Below are 20,791 nucleotides of genomic sequence, written 5' to 3' on the forward strand. Positions count from 1 at the left end.
TCAGTCCGTGTCTAATATATTCCTCCCCTTCACAGAGGCCATTGTCCCAAGATCAGTGTTGGACGGGCCCACCAGAGTACCAGTTGGTCCTCTGGTGGGCCCAGGCTCTGATGCCATAGTGGAAAAGGTCCAGGAGAATTCATTTTTGAAGCCAGTATCTTGCAACTAGGGTCCGTTTCTTAAAATTAAAACCTATTAGACTTTATTGATTTGTGGGTTGGATCCTGAGAACAATTTCCCCTGGTGAGCTTGAGGAACCCCATTCCAACCCCACCCAAGATGATCAATGTTATTCATACCCTCTGCACTCAACGACTACATGAATTTGTGGGTCAATGGAGGCATTGCCTTCAAAACTGTATAGCCGTTGGCCACTGTGGGTGGTTAAGGGTTCTGGCCGGACATGGCGGCTGCATCATGGCTGTCTTGTGGAAACCCAGCCTTAATGTTAGGACCGATTTTTATTGTATTTTTTGATGCAGTAAAATGCCAATGTACTTGCTGACAGATCCTCGTGCCAGTAGGAAATGCTGGCTGCTTCGGGGAAGAACAAGGTCTTAATTTCGCTCCACACTTTGAAAACTCTCACTGTGTATCGATTAACATTCAGAGATGGCAAAATCTCTTTGCAAATGTTGTAAAGCTAAATATAGGCTCACCTTTTAGACCGGTCAACCATCTAATGTGTATGGCGTTGTCCTGATTGATGGTAGATGCCAGGGGGAAGGAGGATTGAGCTGTTTGATTTCAACATGCTTCATTTCTTTGTTTATAGGGGAGATAAGCCACTGACAGACACCTAGGGCGACCGTTTAAGGCCCCTTAATACAGTCCAAATATCGGAAGCAAATGTTCTTCCCGACAATTGTCCTGTGTAAAGAGGCCACTGCTCGCCCGATGGACAAGCTCATTCATTGGGTGAAAGCATTGTTAACGCAGAACCCAAAATCATCATTTCATGGAAGCAGATCTTCCTGTGTAAACCGGAATCTGCTGCCGAAAAACAATGATTCTCTATGAGAACGCCTCCTGCGCATCCATATTGTGGTGTGAAAAGCACGGAATTGCAAACTATATATACCTTCTGGGTGCAATCCACATTTTTCTCACTCCACATTACTAGAAATGCCTATTCTTGTCTGCAAAATGGACAAGAATACGACAAGTTCTATAATTCGCGGATGCGGACCGCGCATGTGTGTAGTAGTGTTTGCTGAGCAGCAGAAATGAAGGAGTCTATGTGCAGACATGGATACAAAAGCATACAAAATACATCATGTGCGTGAGGCCTTATGGTGACTTTAATATAATGGGTACTATGAACACACTGTAAGCGGAGCGTTATACTGGAGGTTAAATTAAGCTCACCCGTTACTGTAATATCTAGTGGTTGTATTCCTCTACCATCAATGATGACCTGAAGTGCGGATTTAATGTTGTTGATTATTTAAATGAAACCTATTGTAACAGATGAAGAATTGAGATCTCCCGTAAGTCGCTGCCACCGGGACGTATTGGAGGACCGCACCGTTCATATAGCCTTAAGCTTTATTGCTGCTATTAATGAATTTCTCTTCACACCCTGCAAGCGGCCAAATGAGATCATTGCTCCCGAGCCTCCAAAGGGTTAAACCCCAAAGTGGATGCTACACGCGCGGACACTTTCTGAGCCGGGGTGGGCAGCGACTGTTCCGGGAGGGGCAGGCGAGCTCCGTCTGAAACCCCAAAGAACAAGATAAATTTTAAATTGTAATTGGCTGACTTCCACAGGCTTGCGGCTCTTTTAATGAGTCATAATAACTTCATTTAAAGCCAGCTGAGCAGAAAATAGATTGGAAAGAAGCCGGGGGCCATTATGGATTTCTCTGTGTGTGTGTTTGACAGCTTCTGTTGTAGACAGTCGTGCAAGGGAGACCTATTTATTAAAGCTTGTGGACTTGGGTATAGGTGTGATTTAGTAATCATGGATTCCAAAACTAGGTCTAGACGGTCAATGCCCGGCCGCCACCGCCGCCGCTGCTTCTTTTCTTCAAAAGGTACTTAAGGCATGGAAAGAAACAAAACCAAAAACATTGGGGTTAATCTGCAAAATCTGTCATGAGCAGTGTTTACAGATTGTAATATGGCAGCTTTGGGCTCGTGTACACGGCGGAGTTTTGCGGTCCGCAAATCGCGGATACCCGCCGAGTGCTTGCCGCATCTTTTGCAGCCCCATTGAGATGAATAGGTCTGAATTTGATCTGCAAAAAACGCAAACCCAAACTACTGCCGTCTGCATGGGCCCTAACTTTGCAGTCCACATGTCTATGTGACATCCATGTTGCATCCGTTTTTTTTTCCCCTGCGTTGAAATCGGACAACCCCTTTAAAGATGTTTTCCACGTCTTTCAAATTGATTGCCTATCCTCAGGCTAGGCCATCAATATCTGATTGGTGGTGGTCCAACACCGTGCACCAGAGCTACTGCAGAACGCCGGACACCCCTGCATCCCCACAGGTCAGGTATCGATGGCTTATTTAGAGGACTGCGTAAAACGCTCAGCGCTGATTGTGGCATCTGAGACTCGCATTCAGGTGCTCAGGGGTTAATCTGAGGTTGAATAAAACACAAATATATACTCTCCTCATTCATTTGATTGCGGAATCTGTGGGAACCGTGCGGATGTTGCCCGTGCATTGGGGACAGCAAATTATGGTCCCCAATGCACGTGCATGAGCCCTCGGGCTGCTTTCAACTAGGGAGCGATGCAGCCGCCTGCCAGGGGGCCTAGGGCCACAGTGAACTAGGGATCTGTGGTGCAGTCAGCTTGGGTGGTGGGGCCAGGCTGTGTGCTCATGTAGAGATCTACTTAGTCTAGAGACCCTCTATAAAGAAATCGCCATGAATTAGTAAGTGGGCATGTACAGGTTTAGGCCTCCTGCACACAAACGTGTGGGCCGCAATGCACGAACACCGACTGTGGGGCAGCCGTAGTGTATCATGGACTCATTCACTTTAATAGGTCTGCGATCCGCCCATTCCGCAGAAAGATAGGACATGGTCTATCTTTTTTTGCGGAACAGAAGTACGGGACGATACCCCACGGAAGCACTCTGTAGTGCTTCCGTAGGGTTCAGTTCTGTGCTTCCGTTAATAGGTCTGCATCCGTGATGCAGAATGCCCACGGAACGGCGCCCGTGTATTGCGGATCCGCATATGCGGTCTGCAGCACGGGACCCCTACGGTCGTGTGCAATAGGCCTTAGGCTCCATTCAGACGTCCGCACTTTGGGTCGGGTGCGAACCCATTAATTTTCAATGGGGACGGAAAAGATGCGGACAGCACACAGTGTGCTATCCGCATTTCCGGTCCCCGGCCCCGAACTTCCGGTCCGTGGCTCTGCAAAAAAAATAGAACATGCATTTCTATTGGGGTGCCAGCCCGATGTTTTGCGGATCCGCAAAACACTGCGGACATGTGAATGGACCCTTATCCGAATGTGTGTCAAGGGCCTTTTGTAAAATGATGATTGGTAGCGGGGATTAATGCAGGTTGTCGACTCTTTTTATGAAGTTGTTTTACTGTATTGGCCGTTATTTAGTCCTGGTCTTTTCTATACAACATTAGTCATTCGAGACTGTGCCACACAATAATGTCTCGCGGCCCGTAGCATTGTCTCTAAAATGGCATGCAATCTAGTATTCAAGTTTTTGTGTTCATTAGGTGAAAACACACATTTAAAGGGAATCTGTCATCCTGATTTTGCACCGTTATCTACAATAATATATTAGTTTTTCTCTGCCTACCGTTCCCTTGCTGCAACGCTGAGAGCCGCATAGATTGTCAGGACTGCTGTGCATGCGCTCATGAGTCCTCTCAATTATGTTAGAGCAGCGCAGCTTTGAGCGCGGACAGTGGGGGAACCGGGGGCAGTAGGAAACTGAAAAATAGTGATCTGGACTCTATCTGCAGTACAACTCCTGTATTACTGTAGATACAGGTAATAGTCCAAAATTGGGTAGACAGATTCCCTTTAAGGTGTTCCTTAACTCCGGTCCCCAGGGCCCACCTGCCAATCATCATTATTTCAGGATTTCTTTAGCATTGTGCGGGTGATAGAATTGGTGTCCATGCATCCGGACTTACCACAGGTACTCATTCGTTGGGATATTCTCAAGTTAAGACCGGTAGGTGGCCCTGAGGCCTGGCGTTGTTGTCTAGTGGTACAAGGGTTCATTCCTGGGCGGTATACATGGTCATCCAAGTCCAACAGAACAGGAGCAACTTTAAAAATCAACCTTCCAAAAAAGCGGTCCATGTCCTTTCCCATGTACACAGTAAATGTGGTGACTCTTACAGTCCTGCCATACACTCCCGACTCCCTATCCAGACCACACGCAGAATCGGCTCAGGGTGCATATACGTACTGGGTGGTTGGTAGCAATAGCGGCCAGCCGTATGGGCATCCAGCTGTCGGCAATTAGGGCCTCACGCATACGACCGCAGTTTTTTTATGGACCCATGGGTACGTGGATGCGGATTGGACACAGATACCCATCGATCGTGTGCACAGACAACCTTAGGATTGAAAAAGGCAAACATTTGTTATCAGAAGGGGACAAAAAAAATCCTACCCTGCATATGACAATCCTGGATCTATTGAATTGGGGGGGGGGGGGGGGGGGAGTGTTTTGGGGTTTTAGGCCATTCGTGGCTTTTTTATAATAAAGAACAGCATAGGAGTAGTTAATGACCTGTTGCGGTGCACCTGATCTATTTGCACACTTTAATGGGACAGAGGGGAAATTTCAGGATGTTTGCTGATGTCACCCGACAATGGGTTTGCCAGTGACTGATGTCACTCTAGATGATACCAGGCTTAAAACCAGTCTTCTGCCCCAGTGTATCCTGTGTGACCTCTGTGTGTGAGCGGCTGGCATGCTGTGACTGCTGGGGACAGTTTGTACCAGGTCACTGGCTCTTGTCCCAGCAGTAAATATACCTGTTAATATATTTAGAGCTTCAAGTGACACCGGGCATCCTAAGGCTCACTCATAAATAGCCAATACTTGGCAGGACTCTACAGCGTACACTTAACCACTTCACTGCCGATCTGGTATCGGAATGTGGAAAGTACAGTTGTGTTCAAAATAATAGCAGTCAGGCATCACTAACCTGATCAATCACGGTTTTTGGTAGAAATGATATTTCTACATGGCAAATAATTTACTAGCAGGTGTAGAGTCATAGAAACCCAACAGTCATGACATGTATGCTGCTGATTCTGTGTAATTCAATCACTTATTGAAAGGGGCATGTTCAAAATAATAGCAGTGTGGAGTTCAATGAGTGCGGTCATTCATTCTTTGAAAAACAGGTGGCAATTATTGCCCTTATTTAAGGAAGGAAGGCAGCAAATGTTGTACATGCTGGTTAGTTTGCCAAAGAGCACATTGACGGCCTAAAGAGACATTTTGTGGACTGATGAAAGTAAGATTGTTCTTTTTGGGTCTAGTGGCCGGAGACAGTTTGTCAGACGACCCCCAAACACTGAATTCAAGCCACAGTACACTGTGAAGACAGTGAAGCATGGTGGCACAAGCATCATGATATAGGGATGTTTCTCATACTAAGGTGTTGGGCCTATTTATCGCATACCAGGGATCATGGATCAGTCTGAATACATCAGAATACTGGAAGAGGTCATGCTGCCTTATGGTGATCTTAATCCAATAGAAAACTTGTGAGGTGACATCAAAAATGCAGTTTCTGAGGCAAAATCAAGAAATAGAGAAGAACTGTGGAATGTAGTCCAATCATCCTGGGCTGGAATACCTGTTCACAGGGGCCAGAAGTTGGTTGACTCCATGCAACACAGATGTACAGCAGTTCTCAGAAACAGAGGTTATACAACTAAATATTAGTTAAGTGATTCAAAGGAAAGCTAAATCTTCAAACATTTTTCAGTTTATATAGTGATTGTTTGAGTTTGTAAAGAAGAATACAAACACTGCTATTTTTTGGAACAGTCTAATATTCAACAACACAAATTTGATATATTTTTCTTCATGTTTTGATTTGGAATAGAATGTGTAGTGTTCCCAATGCATTTGTGTGTATGGAAATAAAAGCTATTAGAAGGATTTTGAGCTTTACTCACTATTTTAAACCCACTGCTATTATTTTGAACACAACTGTACGTATGGGGTAAAAAATACAAGTCCTGGTTTTGGGAAAGATGCAGCTTTTCACTATTGCAACTTGGGCTACTTTCACACCTGCGTTCAGGTGTCCGCTCGTGAGCTCCGTTTGAAGGGGCTCACGAGCGGTCCCGAACGCAGCCGTCCAGCCCTGATGCATTCTCAGTGGACGCGGATCCGCTCAGAATGCATCCGCCTGCCAGCGTTCAGCCTCAGCTCAGTAAGCGGACACCTGAACGCTGCTTGCAGCGTTCGGGTGTCCGCCTGGCCGTGCGGAGGCGAGCGGATCCGTCCAGACTTATAATGGAAGTCAATGGGGACGGATCCGTTTGAAGATGACACAGTATGGCTCAATTTTCAAACGTATCCGTCCCCCATTGACTTTCAATGTAAAGTCTGAACGGATCCGTTTGCATTATCATGAAAAAAAAAAAAAATTTTTTTTTTTTTTTTGTTCATGGTTATGCAAACGGATCCGTTCTGAACGGATACAAGCGTTTGCACTATAGGAGCGGATCCGTCTGTGCAGACACCAGACGGATCCGCTCCTAACGCAAGTGTGAAAGTAGCCTTAGTTTTTTTATTTCTAGGGCCACAAGGACAGTCATAGGTCAGTTGCAAAGTGTAACATGATTTCAGGTAATTCGAGGGGTTGTTCAGTTTAGAAGACCCATATTTTTTTGTACACTTTTAGGGAACTCTGATGTAAAGGGTGTTCAGGATTATAAAGGCATGCCTGCTTTTGTTCCAGAAACAGCAACGCAGTTCAATTAAAGCGGGGTTCAGCAACCTTCTGCACTTCAGATGTTGTGAAACTACAACTCACAGCATGTACACTTGCTCTGTTGTTCTTATAACTATGATAGAAGTAAATGGATGCATTTTGGGAGTTGTAGTACCAGAACAGCTAGAGTGCCAGAGGTTGCTGATCTCTGTATTGGGCTACATTCCGCAAAAAAAAAAAAAAAACTGTCGGTATTGCATCCGCTTTAACAATGCATATCCTTGTCTGTAAAACGGACAAGAATAGGACATGTTCTATATATTTTATTTTATTTATTTTATTTTTTGCGGGGCTACGGAACGGACATCCGGATGCGGATAGCACACAGTTTGCTGTCCGCATTTTTTGCAGACACATTGAAATGAATGGGTCTGCATCCTATCCGCAAAAAAAACGCAACGGACACAGAAACCAAATAAGTTTGTGTGAATGTGGCCTTAGAGTGAGTGATGATGAGCTGCAATACCACACACAACCCTGTTGACATGGGTGGCACTGTTTTTGAAAGAAAGTTTTTCTAATCCTGGGCAACCCCTTTAAAGGGCATCTGTCATCAGATACCTTGATATTCATCCATCTGCCTTGGACTCTCGATGCTGATTTCCAATAGTTTTAACCTGAGTAATTCATGTTTAGACGCAGGTCTTCTGACCTGCACTGGGAATACGGCGTGTTGTCAATCATCAGCTTCCATTCACTTACAAAGCATGGTAGGGCAGAAAAATCTCCCCCCAAAATATAGTATAAAGATGAACTAAGTTGAGGAAAAAAGTGAAGAACATAGCTTTCAATAGTAACGTAATTGCGACCTAATGAAGCAACACACCAGACCACCACCTCACCGGATGGCGCTGTGCTTGGTAACCTGCGTGGAGGCCGCAGTGTTCACTAGAGGTCCGGTGGGCAAGGCGGCTTCCTCAGAAAGGTAGAAAGAAAGTATGCCTTCATCACTGGGCCCAGTACTGGTGATCACAAGGGCAGTAGATTATCTTCTGCAGATGTCCAAAAGTAGCAGCTCAGTCTGGTCAATAGTAGAGGTCTGTATTCTCTACCTTGTAAGGCATTTTCAAATACTTCATTAGTATCCGTTCTCTCTTGGGTTGTCTAAGATATAAAGGGAGTTTGTCTCCTCCCTGGCGCTCTATTAGGAGCAGTACTACATGAATAAAGTCCAGATTGCTAATTTCTATGTGTATACTGAGCCCCCACCCTGGACAGGTCTGCAAACCCTAACCCCACCACCCCTCTGTGCCTGAAGACATGCTGGAATACTTTGAGAGGACTTTTGAGCCGCATGCCTGGAAGTCCTCTCCATGATGTGTGCACATCGTCGTATTACAAGGCTGTTTTGCAGGCACACATGAGGGAGTATACAGTCATGGCCAAAAGTTTTGAGAATGACACCAATATTAGATTTCACAAAGTTTGCTGCTAAACTGCTTTTAGATCTTTGTTTCAGTTGTTTCTGTGATGTAGAGAAATATAATTACACGCACTTCATACGTTTCAAAGTCTTTTATCGACAATTACATGACATTTATGCAAAGAGTCAGTATTTGCAGTGTTGGCCCTTCTTTTTCAGGACCTCTGCAATTCGACTGGGCATGCTCTCAATCAACTTCTGGGCCAATTCCTGACTGATGGCAACCCATTCTTTCATAATCACTTCTTTGAGTTTGTCAGAATTAGTGGGTTTTGGTTTGTCCACCCGCCTCTTGAGGATTGACCACAAGTTCTCAATGGGATTAAGATCTGGGGAGTTTCCAGGCCATGGACCCAAAATGTCAACGTTTTGGTCCCCGAGCCACTTAGTTATCACTTTTGCCTTATGGCACGGTGCTCCATCGTGCTGGAAAATGCATTGTTCTTCACCAAACTGTTGTTGGATTGTTGGAAGAAGTTGCTGTTGGAGGGTGTTTTGGTACCATTCTTTATTCATGGCTGTGTTTTTGGGCAAAATTGTGAGTGAGCCCACTCCCTTGGATGAGAAGCAACCCCACACATGAATGGTCTCAGGATGCTTTACTGTTGGCATGACACAGGACTGATGGTAGCGCTCACCTTTTCTTCTCCGGACAAGCCTTTTTCCAGATGCCCCAAACAATCGGAAAGAGGCTTCATTGGAGAATATGACTTTGCCCCCAGTCCTCAGCAGTCCATTCACCATACTTTCTGGAGAAGATCAATCTGTCCCTGATGTTTTTTTTGGAGAGAAGTGGCTTCTTTGCTGCCCTTCTTGATACCAGGCCATCTTCCAAAAGTCTTTGCCTCACTGTGCGTGCAGATGCGCTCACACCTGCCTGCTGCCATTCCTGAGCAAGCTCTGCACTGGTGGCACTCCGATCCCGCAGCTGAATCCTCTTTAGGAGACGATCCTGGCGCTTGCTGGACTTTCTTGGACGCTCTGAAGCCTTCTTAACAAGAATTGAACCTCTTTCCTTGAAGTTCTTGATGATCCTATAAATTGTTGATTGAGATGCAATCTTAGTAGCCACAATATCCTTGCCTGTGAGGCCATTTTTATGCAACGCAATGATGGCTGCACGCGTTTCTTTGCAGGTCACCATGGTTAACAATGGAAGAACAATGATTTCAAGCATCACCCTCCTTTTAACATGTCAACTCTGCCATTTTAACCCAATCAGCCTGACATAATGATCTCCAGCCTTGTGCTCGTCAACATTCTCACCTGAGTTAACAAGACGATTACTGAAATGATCTCAGCAGGTCCTTTAATGACAGCAATGAAATGCAGTGGAAAGTTTTTTTTGGAATTAAGTTAATTTTCATGGCAATGGACTATGCAATTCATCTGATCACTCTTCATAACATTCTGGAGTATATTTCCAATATTTATGTAATTCTCAAAACTTTTGGCCACGACTGTACACGTCAAAATGAGCAATCTGGAGAGCAGTACTATATAGGTAGTACTGCTCTTTAAGGGGTTATCCTGGAAAAAGATAATGATGGCCTAACCATCATCACATTGGCGGGGTCTAAGTCCTGGCACCCCCGCCGATCAGCTGCTTCAGTGAGCTGTGGGCTCCTAGCAGCTTACCAAGCACTGCGCCGTACATCATATAGCAGCTGTGCTTACTATTGCAACTCTGCCCCATTGACTTGAATAGGGCTAAGATACAACTGGACCACTTGACCGATGTATGGTAATGTTACTGGCCTTGGAAGAGGCCACGGCGTGATTGGTGGGGGTTCTGGCTATCGGATAGGTCATCAATATCTTTTCCCGGCTAACCCCTTTAGTAGCACTCCAGGAAGGTGAAGGACTCGCTTTTTAAATACTGATGGCCTATCCTCAGAATAGGTCTTCAATATCTGATGTGGGTATTCGACTCCTGACACCCCACCTATTAGCTGTTGGAGGCAACAAGCACACACAGAGGAGCGCTCCTGCATCTTCCTTGGTCTGTAACATTACGTCCATTGGTCACATTGCCTTTGTGCAGCTCGGTCCCATTCAACTGAAAGGGACTGAGCTGCAATACCACACACAGCCACTAGCCATTGTGTGGCATTGTATACAATGAAGAGGCTGCAGCGCTCATCCAGTCACTGCAGGCCATTCAACCAACTGTTCTGCCTGGGTGCCAAGAATCGGACCCCCACCGATCAGGTATTAATAACCTATCCTGAGGACAACCCCTTTAATAGATAATCTTTGAGGTCCTGGGAAGCTTGTAGTTTGTTCACACTTCCAACAAATGGACAGTTCCTTTTAACTGTGTCACAAAATTGCCTTTTAGAAGACACCTGCAAGGTGTGGAATTTTTCCATTGTCTTTGGTTACTGGTGATACCAGTTCTTAGTGGTCACAGGCTGGTTTTAAGGAGTTTTTTGTCCCCTAAAATGACATCTTTATCTGTGAAAAGTGGAGTATTGCATTTTAAGCAAACATGCTTGCCTAATGCTGGCAGGTTTACTGTGTTAATCTATTGGTGGTGACAGAAGTTTCCTTTCTTTATAATGTTTACTTTGCTGAAGGCAAGTCAAGGCTGGATTCAGCGATCTGACCTAAAGCTGACGGGATTCCAAAGAGTTGAAACCCGTCCATTCATTGTCACAACAGAACAATAAAGATGGTGCTCCTGTATCAATGGCCTAGTGTAGGACACTATACTGTCGTGCCAGCGGTGACACGTTGTACAGGTATTTAGCTAATTGGTGCTACCAAAACCCACTTTTGTTTTAAATGCAAACTATTAAAAAAAAACTCTTTCCAAAACCTCTAATGGGGGTCTTGCTCTTTTGGGACCCGTGCCTAACAATTTAAGTTTTAATATACGGTGCACAATACTTTACAACCTCCTTAACCATTGTTTTTTTTGTTTTGTTTTTTGTCTGTGATGCTATTCTATGGGTTTGTCAAATAATCGCGAGATAAAATCTTCGAAGCTGGCGTTTATGAAACGTGAGGTCCAAATGAAATCGCGAACATGTAGTCCTGGCCTGCCACTTTTAATTGGGCAATAAAATACAAAAAAATAAAATAAAATAACCTTGAAACTATTCTGGTATTCACTCGTTCTGTGCTCTAGTAGCTTTTCCCCCCCTCCTTGTTTTGTTGACAATGATATAAAAAAAAAAGCGTCTGAGGGAACACTCCGTACTAGCTGTTTGAATTTGGCAGGCAGGGGCTGTTCCTGTACTGATAAGGAGTACTGTAAATAAGACTGTACAAAGAGCCTGCCATAAAGCGAGCTCTGTCTGTACTCATTGTTCTCTCTTCACTGGCTGGTGTGTATGTAATTTTTTTTTTTTAGGAAGGTTGTTTTGGAACATAGTGTTCTTCCTCGTCAGACCGAACATGCACATCTTGTTAGCAACTTGCCAGCGTGTTTATTTTTTTAAATGCTTTGGAATTTTTATGACACAAATGTGAAAACTATTATTAGGATTACTGTTATTGATTTTATAACAGTTTTTTTTTTTTGGAGAGGGGAAATCTAGTTAAAGAGGAGCACTGCATTTATTTCTAGGGTATAAAAATTAGTTATTATTAAACAAATACATTATATATATATATATATATATATATATATATATCTGTGTATAGAATTTTGTTAACACCTATGTCAGTTTTCAGAAAGGAGGAACATGGGGGGGGGGGGGGGGGGAAGTGGAGCTAACTTCTTAGAGGGAGGGAAGAAGAGCCGATTGTATCAAGGAAGATCCGATTGATCATTTGCCTCTCGTCTGGTTGTCAGCAAAGTGTAATGGATACTTGTCTGTACAACGATGATACTGCACGTAGCCAATGCGACATGTCCACTCGCATTGTAAACATAATTATTGGGCCTCAAGGTCTAAAGTGTTTTTTTTTTTTTTTATAAAGCCATAAGATATAGTTCCTAGTGAAAAATGACTCTCAATGGGGTTTATTTCGGTTGCTTCTTTTGGGACCCATTGTAACAATCCTTAGGCTTAGATTGCATCAGAGGATGTCCCACTGACCCCTAACAGGACAGCCTTTATAGACCTTTTTATGGTGCTCATTGGTGAGCTAGTTGAACTTAAAGGGAGTCTGTCCCCTCCATATGGCCATATACAGTGCTTACATGGCTCTGTAGCACACCTATACAGGATTGTAATTGTACCTTTGTTCTTTTCTTTAGACTTGCACCAGCAGGAAAAACTAAGTTTAATTCATATGCAAATGAGCACTCGCAAGTGCCCAGGGGCGGCGTTCAGTGTGTAGGTGCCCAGGCTGCTCTGCCTTCTTTTCACTTTACTCCTCCCCAGTCTCTGCCTTTGCCCTATCGATGAGACAAGAGACTTGGAGGGCGGACAAAGGCAGAGACTGGGGAGGAGTAAAGTGAAAAGAAGGCAGAGCAGCCTGGGCACCTACACACTGAACGCCGCCCCTGGGCACTTGCGAGTGCTCATTTGCATATGAATTAAACTTAGTTTTTCCTGCTGGTGCAAGTCTAAAGAAAAGAACAAAGGTACAATTACAATCCTGTATAGGTGTGCTACAGAGCCATGTAAGCACTGTATATGGCCATATGGAGGGGACAGACTCCCATTAAAAGGGTTTTCCCAGGGTTTAATACTGATGACCAATCCTCAGGACAAGTCATCAGTATCTAATCGGTGGGAGTCTGACACCCAAACTGGTTTAGGAAGCACCAGCAACGATCAAGTGAGCACCACGGCTTTCTTGATGCAGTGCTGCACACCCTAGTACATTTACGTCATGTTCTTCGGCCACATGGCCTAGGTGCAACCTCTTTAAATGACCACCTCTCTGTTCACCCCCTTCTCCAGACCATATTTTTGTGTGATAGATCTTCAGTTCCTTCATATAGTGTCTACCTTCTTGAAAGGGAACACTTGGCTATGAAAATGCTCTTCAATCTAATGGTATGTTATAGAGCAGGAGGAGCTGAGCAGATTGTGTAGTTTTTGTGAGAGAAGATTCAGTATAACTTATTTATGGTTGTAATCCCTGATGTCTGTCTCTGTGTCTACAGTCCTTAAGTGAGGAGGTCAGTAATGGAGTAGGACCATCTACAAGATTGCTAAGATTTCCATCAATATGATACAAGTTATACTGAATACTTTCACATAAAACTATAGATCAATCTGCTCAGCTCCTCCTGCTCTGTAACCTGACTGCTGACAGACCAGACTGCATGTTATGGTTCCTTGTAAGAAGACAATGTTTCAGTGCAGTTTTGGCTGGTCATCTTAGTCAACTCAGTTTCAGGTGAAAGGTTCCTTCCAGAACTTTGAGCTATTACTAATTAACTTTTTGCAATCATTTGGCCACAATGGATTTAGGATTCTTTTTTTTTTTTTTTTTTTTTTTTTTTTTTTTTTTCCCTACTATTTTTCTAATGAGAATTTTGGAGCCCCTGGAATGGATGAATGTGGCTCTGAGCTTTAGTGATGAGGAAGAGGGGCTTTGTAATCATAGTTTATCTGTAGACCCTTGTGTCTTTGGATCAGACTGTCAGGTTTAAGACAATTGACATCTGTGCCCTTTAGAGGTGAAGTAGGAAATGTTTTATAAATGACACATGGCAGTGAGTGACGGGGACTCCTGTCGGTACACTCAGCAGTCTAGTAGGAATACATATACTGTATAAAGCGATAAATGGTCTGCCGTTCCTCTGCCTGACAATATGTTGGTTTTGGGTTGTCATTACCATGCAGTACTTGGGCAAGACTGAAGTTGAAGGTAATTTGATGAAAGTTTTGACTTAAAAAAAAAAAAAAGTAGTTTTATGATATTTTTTTTGTTTTTTTTCCTCAACAGCTGGAGCCAAAGCCTTTGTATGTGAGCAGTGTGGAGCACAATTCTCTAAGGAAGATGCATATGACGCCCACCGGAGGACGCACAATGGTTAGTATCTGCTTCATACAGATGAGTTCTGGTACCTTGAACAGATAAAGCCTGTAAACATCTAAGGGTCTATTCACACGTCCGTTTTTTCTTTCCTGATCTGTTCCGTTTTTTCAGGAACAGATCTGGACCCATTCATTTTCAATGGGTCCTGGAAAAAAACGGACAGCTCAATGTCTGATTTTTTCCAGGACCCATTGAAAATGAATGGGTCCAGATCTGTTCCTGAAAAAACGGAACAGATCAGGAAAGAAAAAACGGACGTGTGAATGGACCCCAAGAGTGTGTTCACACTGTTTGGCTGTCGGAGGAAGATTTCCTGATGTATGCCACTGAAGAAGAATACAATGGCATATGTTGCCTATAGACACCCATGGTGAAAAACCATTTACTGCACGGTATACGTTATTTGTGTGGAATCCTATCTGGATAGAATAGACTTGTACTCCATACTAGTCTATCCATCGAAAGATAAAACGTGTACCAAGGTATACCGGACGGACCATTTTGGCCTCCGTCAGGTGAATGGGTTTAACATAGTGTGAATACTCCCTAAACTGTAGATCTCCTTTGCAGGACAGTTCCTAAAGCCGAAGCTGGGGCGGCTGTCTGTAGATTGTAGGGGTTGTCTTGCCCACATGTAAAGCTGTGTAAGATACACCCACCTCCTCATTGTGGGTTAAAGGGAAGCCGTCGGCAGAGTCGTGCTGGGTAGACTCATGTGATGACTGTCTCTCTTGTTAAAAAGAGCTGTGGGGGTCATTTATCGAAACTGATATTTGTATGCCGGTTTTGATATCCCCCGGCACCGCCCGTGGATGCGCTTAATTTATGATAAGGTGCACACCACGTGTTAAAGGAAGCTGATCCTCCAGCTGTATTATTTATTATTATTATTATTAAAGAGGGAGGTGCTCATGCCGCTCTACAGAGCACTAGTGAGACCTCACTTGGAGTATTGTGCTCAGTACTGGAGACCATATCTCCAGAAGGATATTAATACTTTGGAGAGAGTTCAGAGAAGAGCTACTAAACTGGTACATGGATTGCAGGATAAAACTTACCAGGAAAGATTAAAGGACCTTAACATGTATAGCTTGGAAGAAAGACGAGACAGAGGGGATATGATAGAAACTTTTAAATACATAAAGGGAATCAACTCGGTAAAGGAGGAAAGAATATTTAAAAGAAGAAAAACTGCTACAAGAGGACATAGTTTTAAATTAGAGGGGCAAAGGTTTAAAAGTAATATCAGGAAGTATTACTTTACTGAGAGAGTAGTGGATGCATGGAATAGCCTTCCTGCAGAAGTGGTAGCTGCAAATACAGTGAAGGAGTTTAAGCATGCATGGGATAGGCATAAGGCCATCCTTCATATAAGATAGGGCCAGGGGCTATCCATAGTACTCAGTATATTGGGCAGACTAGATGGGCCAAATGGTTCTTATCTGCCGACACATTCTATTATTTATTATTAAAGCGCCATTCATTCCATAGCGCTGTACATATGATAAGCGGTGCACATACATAATACAGGCAATTGCACTAATCCTAAACAAGACGAGTTACAAACTGGTACAGAAGGAAAGAGGGCCCTGCCCGTGAGGGCTTACAATCTACATGATGCACCCAGATTAAAACCTAGGCCACTTCCTAGCTGATTGTAATCTTTGTGCTGGGGCCTATTGGGCCCCCCCCCCCCCCTTTTCAGAAAGTCGCGGTGTAGAAACCGTACTTTCACCTAGGTTTAGGCACAAAGGCGTTTGCAACTTTCTTACATCGGAAAGGTGGCGTAAGGGATGATAACGCTCATGAAATGTTTTATTCTGAAGAGTTCAGAAAAAAGCATCTATCTAGAAATGGGGTACAGTGTCCGCTGGGTGGAGTACGGCATTGTGTTGGCATGTTATACCTTACTGTATTCATAGTAGTTGGAGTACAGTCCTGCAGCCTTTTAACTCTTGAGTGATCCAGCTCATGTCTGTCTCAGATTGTACAAGTTAAAGCTTGGATACTTGAGATTATCTGAATTCTGTAGTGAAAACAGAAAACCCCAGCTGTAAGGTGCCTGAGTGAGAGCGTGCCTGGCTCCTGTTCTTACATAAATAACAGGATGGCAATTGGCTGACCACGCTCCATTCATCTATACCGGAGTAGTGCTTGTCAGACGCTAGGTGGCGGTATTGAGAACAGCCTGAAACATGCAGAATGCTGTCAAATCTAAAGTTAAAGAATATATTCAAGAACACTGTGTCTCTGCGCCAAATGATGTGTATGAGAATAGTTAGTGGTGTTCTTTACAAGCATCCATAGGGACTGCATTTGCATGAAACGTCACTTGCATGATGAATAACTTGGAAAATCTCTGCAAAAGTCACTATTTTGCCTAAAATCGGATATAATCATCTTAATACAGTTCTCTCATTGGTAAACCATGTAAAATACTGTTCATTTTTATGTAGAAAAAAAAACAAAACAAAAAAAACCCTCACCCCGGGACAGTCTCGGTGGCCATTTTCCTCCCATAGGTAAAGTATCTATCAGTGCTGATGGTAGTAATTGGTGCCACCACCTTTTTTTGAAGAACGTGCCTGTACACGTTGGACCAAAGTTATGAACATTCATATGAAATTTAACAATGAACTATCATTTTAGCCAGCACACAGTCATCATACATAATAAATAAGTCAGCCTTGTTTGAAATTTCCATCCGATGGGTGGACAAAAGATCATATCATATCTTCATCCACGAATGATCCTTCTTTGAAAGGACCCTCTTTCATGTTCTGCCCATTGTCACTGAAAATGTACAGCCGTTTGATTAACTCTAAAGGCCCTCCTACACATTTATGTATGGTCTGCTGAGTCGCCGAGAAGGGTGGGGTTTGCTGACAATCCAAGGTATGGTGAGCTCCCAACAGATGATGTCATCGGAGAGAAGGATTGGATGAACTGCAGTTTAATTTTTTTTCACCTGCCCCTTTTCTCCCAGCAGAAGTATCTGACAGTGGTTCTCTCACAGTTGATAACACGTACATGCTTCACCGAACTGAATATGTATAGGGCAGTTGGGCACGATAGTCTTCATTTGACCAATAGCAGATAATTTTGTATGACCACCTTCAGGCTAGCCATAGAAGTTGGGTAGCTGTCGACCAAACAGTCATTCATCTGACCTCTATCCCTCTCATCCCGTTAATACATATTCACTTAAACCTTGACTTGGCCAAGCATACATATGTCCTGGATGGGTAAAGGGAAGAAAGCTGCTGCTAACACTTATCTCTACAAGAACAAAAGGATCAAGTAGTTGAAATCCTTAAAAAAAAGAAGTAGTGCAATAGAATGGAATAGGTGCTCTAATCCAGTGTGCCTCCAGCTGTTGCAAAACTACAACTCCCAGCATGCCCGCACAGCCAAAGGCTGTCCGGGCATGCTGGGAGTTGTAGTTTTGCAACAGCTGGAGGCACACTGGTTGGGAAACACTGCATCAATTCGACTCACCTAGTCGTTATAGAATTTATAGTAAAAGAGTGATAGGCACACACCATATGGAATCACATGGGACGTAAGGTGTTCAGATATCAAACAGATTTTATTTGTATATAACACACCAATAAAAGTAATCAAAAGTTTAAAATATGTTAAATAAAAATGGAATGTAAATGTAATAAAATGAGATATGCGAGTCTGTTCCGTTGATGTTCCTATTATGGGCAGTCTATATAAATTAAGGACGTATTGTACCTAGAAAAAAACATATTATATACATATAGATCCAATTGTTTTTACATCGACGGAACAGACTCGCATATCTCATTTCATCTCTATTTTTATTGCATTTATATTCCATTTTTATTTTATATATTTTAAACTTTTTTTTATTACTTTTATTGGTGTGTCATATTCAAATAAAATCTGTTTGATATCTGAACACCTTACGTCTTATGTGATTCCATATGTTGTGTGCCTATCACTCTTTTACTACAGCTGAAATCCTACCGCCTAATCCCCAATTTCAAATATTGGGGAAGAGCCCCATACACATTAGATGGTCAGCCAAAACCGCAGTACTAAAATTGATGGGTTTGGACAACATAGTAACATAGTTTATAAATCTGAAAAAAGACATTTGTCCATCCAGTTCGGCCTGGTATCCTGCAAGTTGATTCAGAGGAAGGCAAAAAAAAAAAACTGTGAGGTAGAAGCCAATTTTCCTCAATTGAGGGGAAAAAATTCCTTCCCGACTCCAATCATGCAATCAGATAACTCCCTGGATCAACGACCCCTCTCTAGTAGCTATAGCCTGTAATATTATTACGCTCCAGAAATACATCCAGGCCCCTCTTGAATTCCTTTATTGTACTCACCATCACCACCTCCTCAGGCAGAGAGTTCCATAGTCTCACTGCTCTTACCGTAAAGAATCCTCTTCTATGTTTGTGTACAAACCTTCTTTCCTCCAGACGCAGAGGATGTCCCCTCGTCACAGTCACAGTCCTGGGGATAAATAGATGATGGGAGAGATCTCTGTACTGACCCCTGATATATTTATACATAGTAATTAGATCTCCCCTCAGTCGTCTTTTTTTCTAAAGCGAATAACCCTAATTTTGATAATCTTTCAGGGTACTGTAGTTGCCCCATTCCAGTTATTACTTTAGTTGCCCTCCTCTGGACCTTCTCCAGCTCTGCTATGTCTGCCTTGTTCATAGGAACCCAGAACTGTACACAGTACTCTATGTGTGGTCTGACTAGTGATTTGTAAAGTGATAGGATTATGTTCTCATCACGGGCATCTATGCCCCTTTTGATGCAAACCATTATCTTATTGGCCTTTGCAGCAGCTGCCTGACACGGGTTTCTATAGCTTAGTTTGCTGTTCACTAAAATTGCTAGGTCCTTTTTTCATGTCAGTGTTACCCATTGTTTTACCATTTTGTATGTACGAGTGACTTGCATTATTCCTTCCCATGTGCATAACTTTACATTTGTCAGTGTTAAACCTCATCTGCCACTTCTCTGCCCAAGCCTCCAATCTATCCAGATCCCTCTGTAGTAGTATACTGTCCTCATCAGTGTAAATTACTTTACACAGTTTAGTGTCATCTGCAAACATTTATATTTTTCTATGCAAGCCTTCTACAAGATCATTAATAAATATATTGAAGAGAATAGGGCCCAATACTGACCCCTGAGGTACTCCACTAGTGACAGTAACCCAATCTGAGTGTGTACCGTTAATAACCACCCTCTGTTTTCTATCCCATAGCCATTTACTTACCCACATACAGACGTTTTCTACCAGTCCGAGCATTCTCATTTTATATACTAACCTTTTATGTGGTACAGTGTCAAATGCTGTGGAGAAGTCCAGATATACGACATCCATAGATTCACCGCGGTCAAGTCTAGAACTTACCTCCTCATAGAAACTGATTAAATTAGTTTGACATGACCAATCACTCAAAGATAGCATCTCTTAGGACATCCTTCAAACAGTTTACCCACGACCGATGTTAAACTTACCGGCCTATAGTTTCTGGGCTCTGTTTTTGGACCCTTTTTTTAATATTGGCACCACATTTTCTATGCGCCAATCCTGTGGAGCACTCCCTGTCATAGAGTCCTTAAAGGGGTTGTCTCACTTCAGTAAGTGGCATTTATCATGTAGAGAAAGTTAATACAAGGCACTTAATAATGTATTGTTATTTTCCATATTGCTCCCTTTGCTGGCTGTATTCGTTTTTCCATCACATTATACACTGCTCGTTTCAATGGTTACAGAGAACCCTGCAATCAATCAGTGGTGGTCGTGCTTGCACACTATAGGAGAAGGCATTGGCCTCTCTGGTGGCCGGGACCATGGGAGCGCACATAGGCTAGTGCTTTTTCCTATATTGTGCAAGCGCGACCCCCACTGATGGATTGCAGGGTGGTCGTAACCATGGAAACAAGCAGTATATAATGTGATAGAAAAGTGAATCCAGCCAGCTAAGGAAGCAGTTTGGATGATCCCAATACATTAGTAAGTGGCTTGTATCAACTTTCTCTACATAATGAATGCAACTTACTGAAATGAAACAGCCCCTTTCAAATATCAGAAATGAGGGTCTGGCTATGACATTACTTAATTCTCTTAGGATACGGGGGTGTATACCATCTGGTTCCGTTGATTTGTCCGTTTTAATCTTTTAAGATGTCGCTGTACTTCTTCCTGGGTCAGACAGGGCACTTTTAATGGGGAATTTACTTTTACATTCTGCATTTCATCTGACTGTTTTTTCTTCAGTGAATACAGTGGAGAAAAAATATTTAATAGCTTTGCTTTCTCCTCATCGCTCTCTGCACCTCCCCCTTCATTACTCTGTAAACGGCCAACACCTTAACCTTCAGTTATCTAATGTCTATGGACAGCTTGATGGCCAATATGGACTAAAATGTGTAATGTGTGTGCCCAT

At 43.1% G+C, this 20,791-nt stretch overlaps 1 protein-coding gene across 1 annotated transcript in view; it reads left to right on the top strand.

The window, feature by feature from the left end:
• ZBTB16 (zinc finger and BTB domain containing 16) overlaps positions 1-20,791 on the top strand; it is a 121,575-nt gene that overhangs the window by 73,123 nt on the left and 27,661 nt on the right. The window contains exon 4 of the mRNA XM_040426796.1: positions 14,244-14,330. Within this exon, the coding sequence (XP_040282730.1) occupies positions 14,244-14,330 (87 nt within the window). The remainder of the gene's footprint in view (positions 1-14,243; positions 14,331-20,791) is intronic.

The sequence above is a fragment of the Bufo bufo genome, chromosome 1 (genome assembly GCF_905171765.1).
Source record: "Bufo bufo chromosome 1, aBufBuf1.1, whole genome shotgun sequence".
NCBI classification, from domain to species: Eukaryota; Metazoa; Chordata; class Amphibia; order Anura; family Bufonidae; genus Bufo; species Bufo bufo.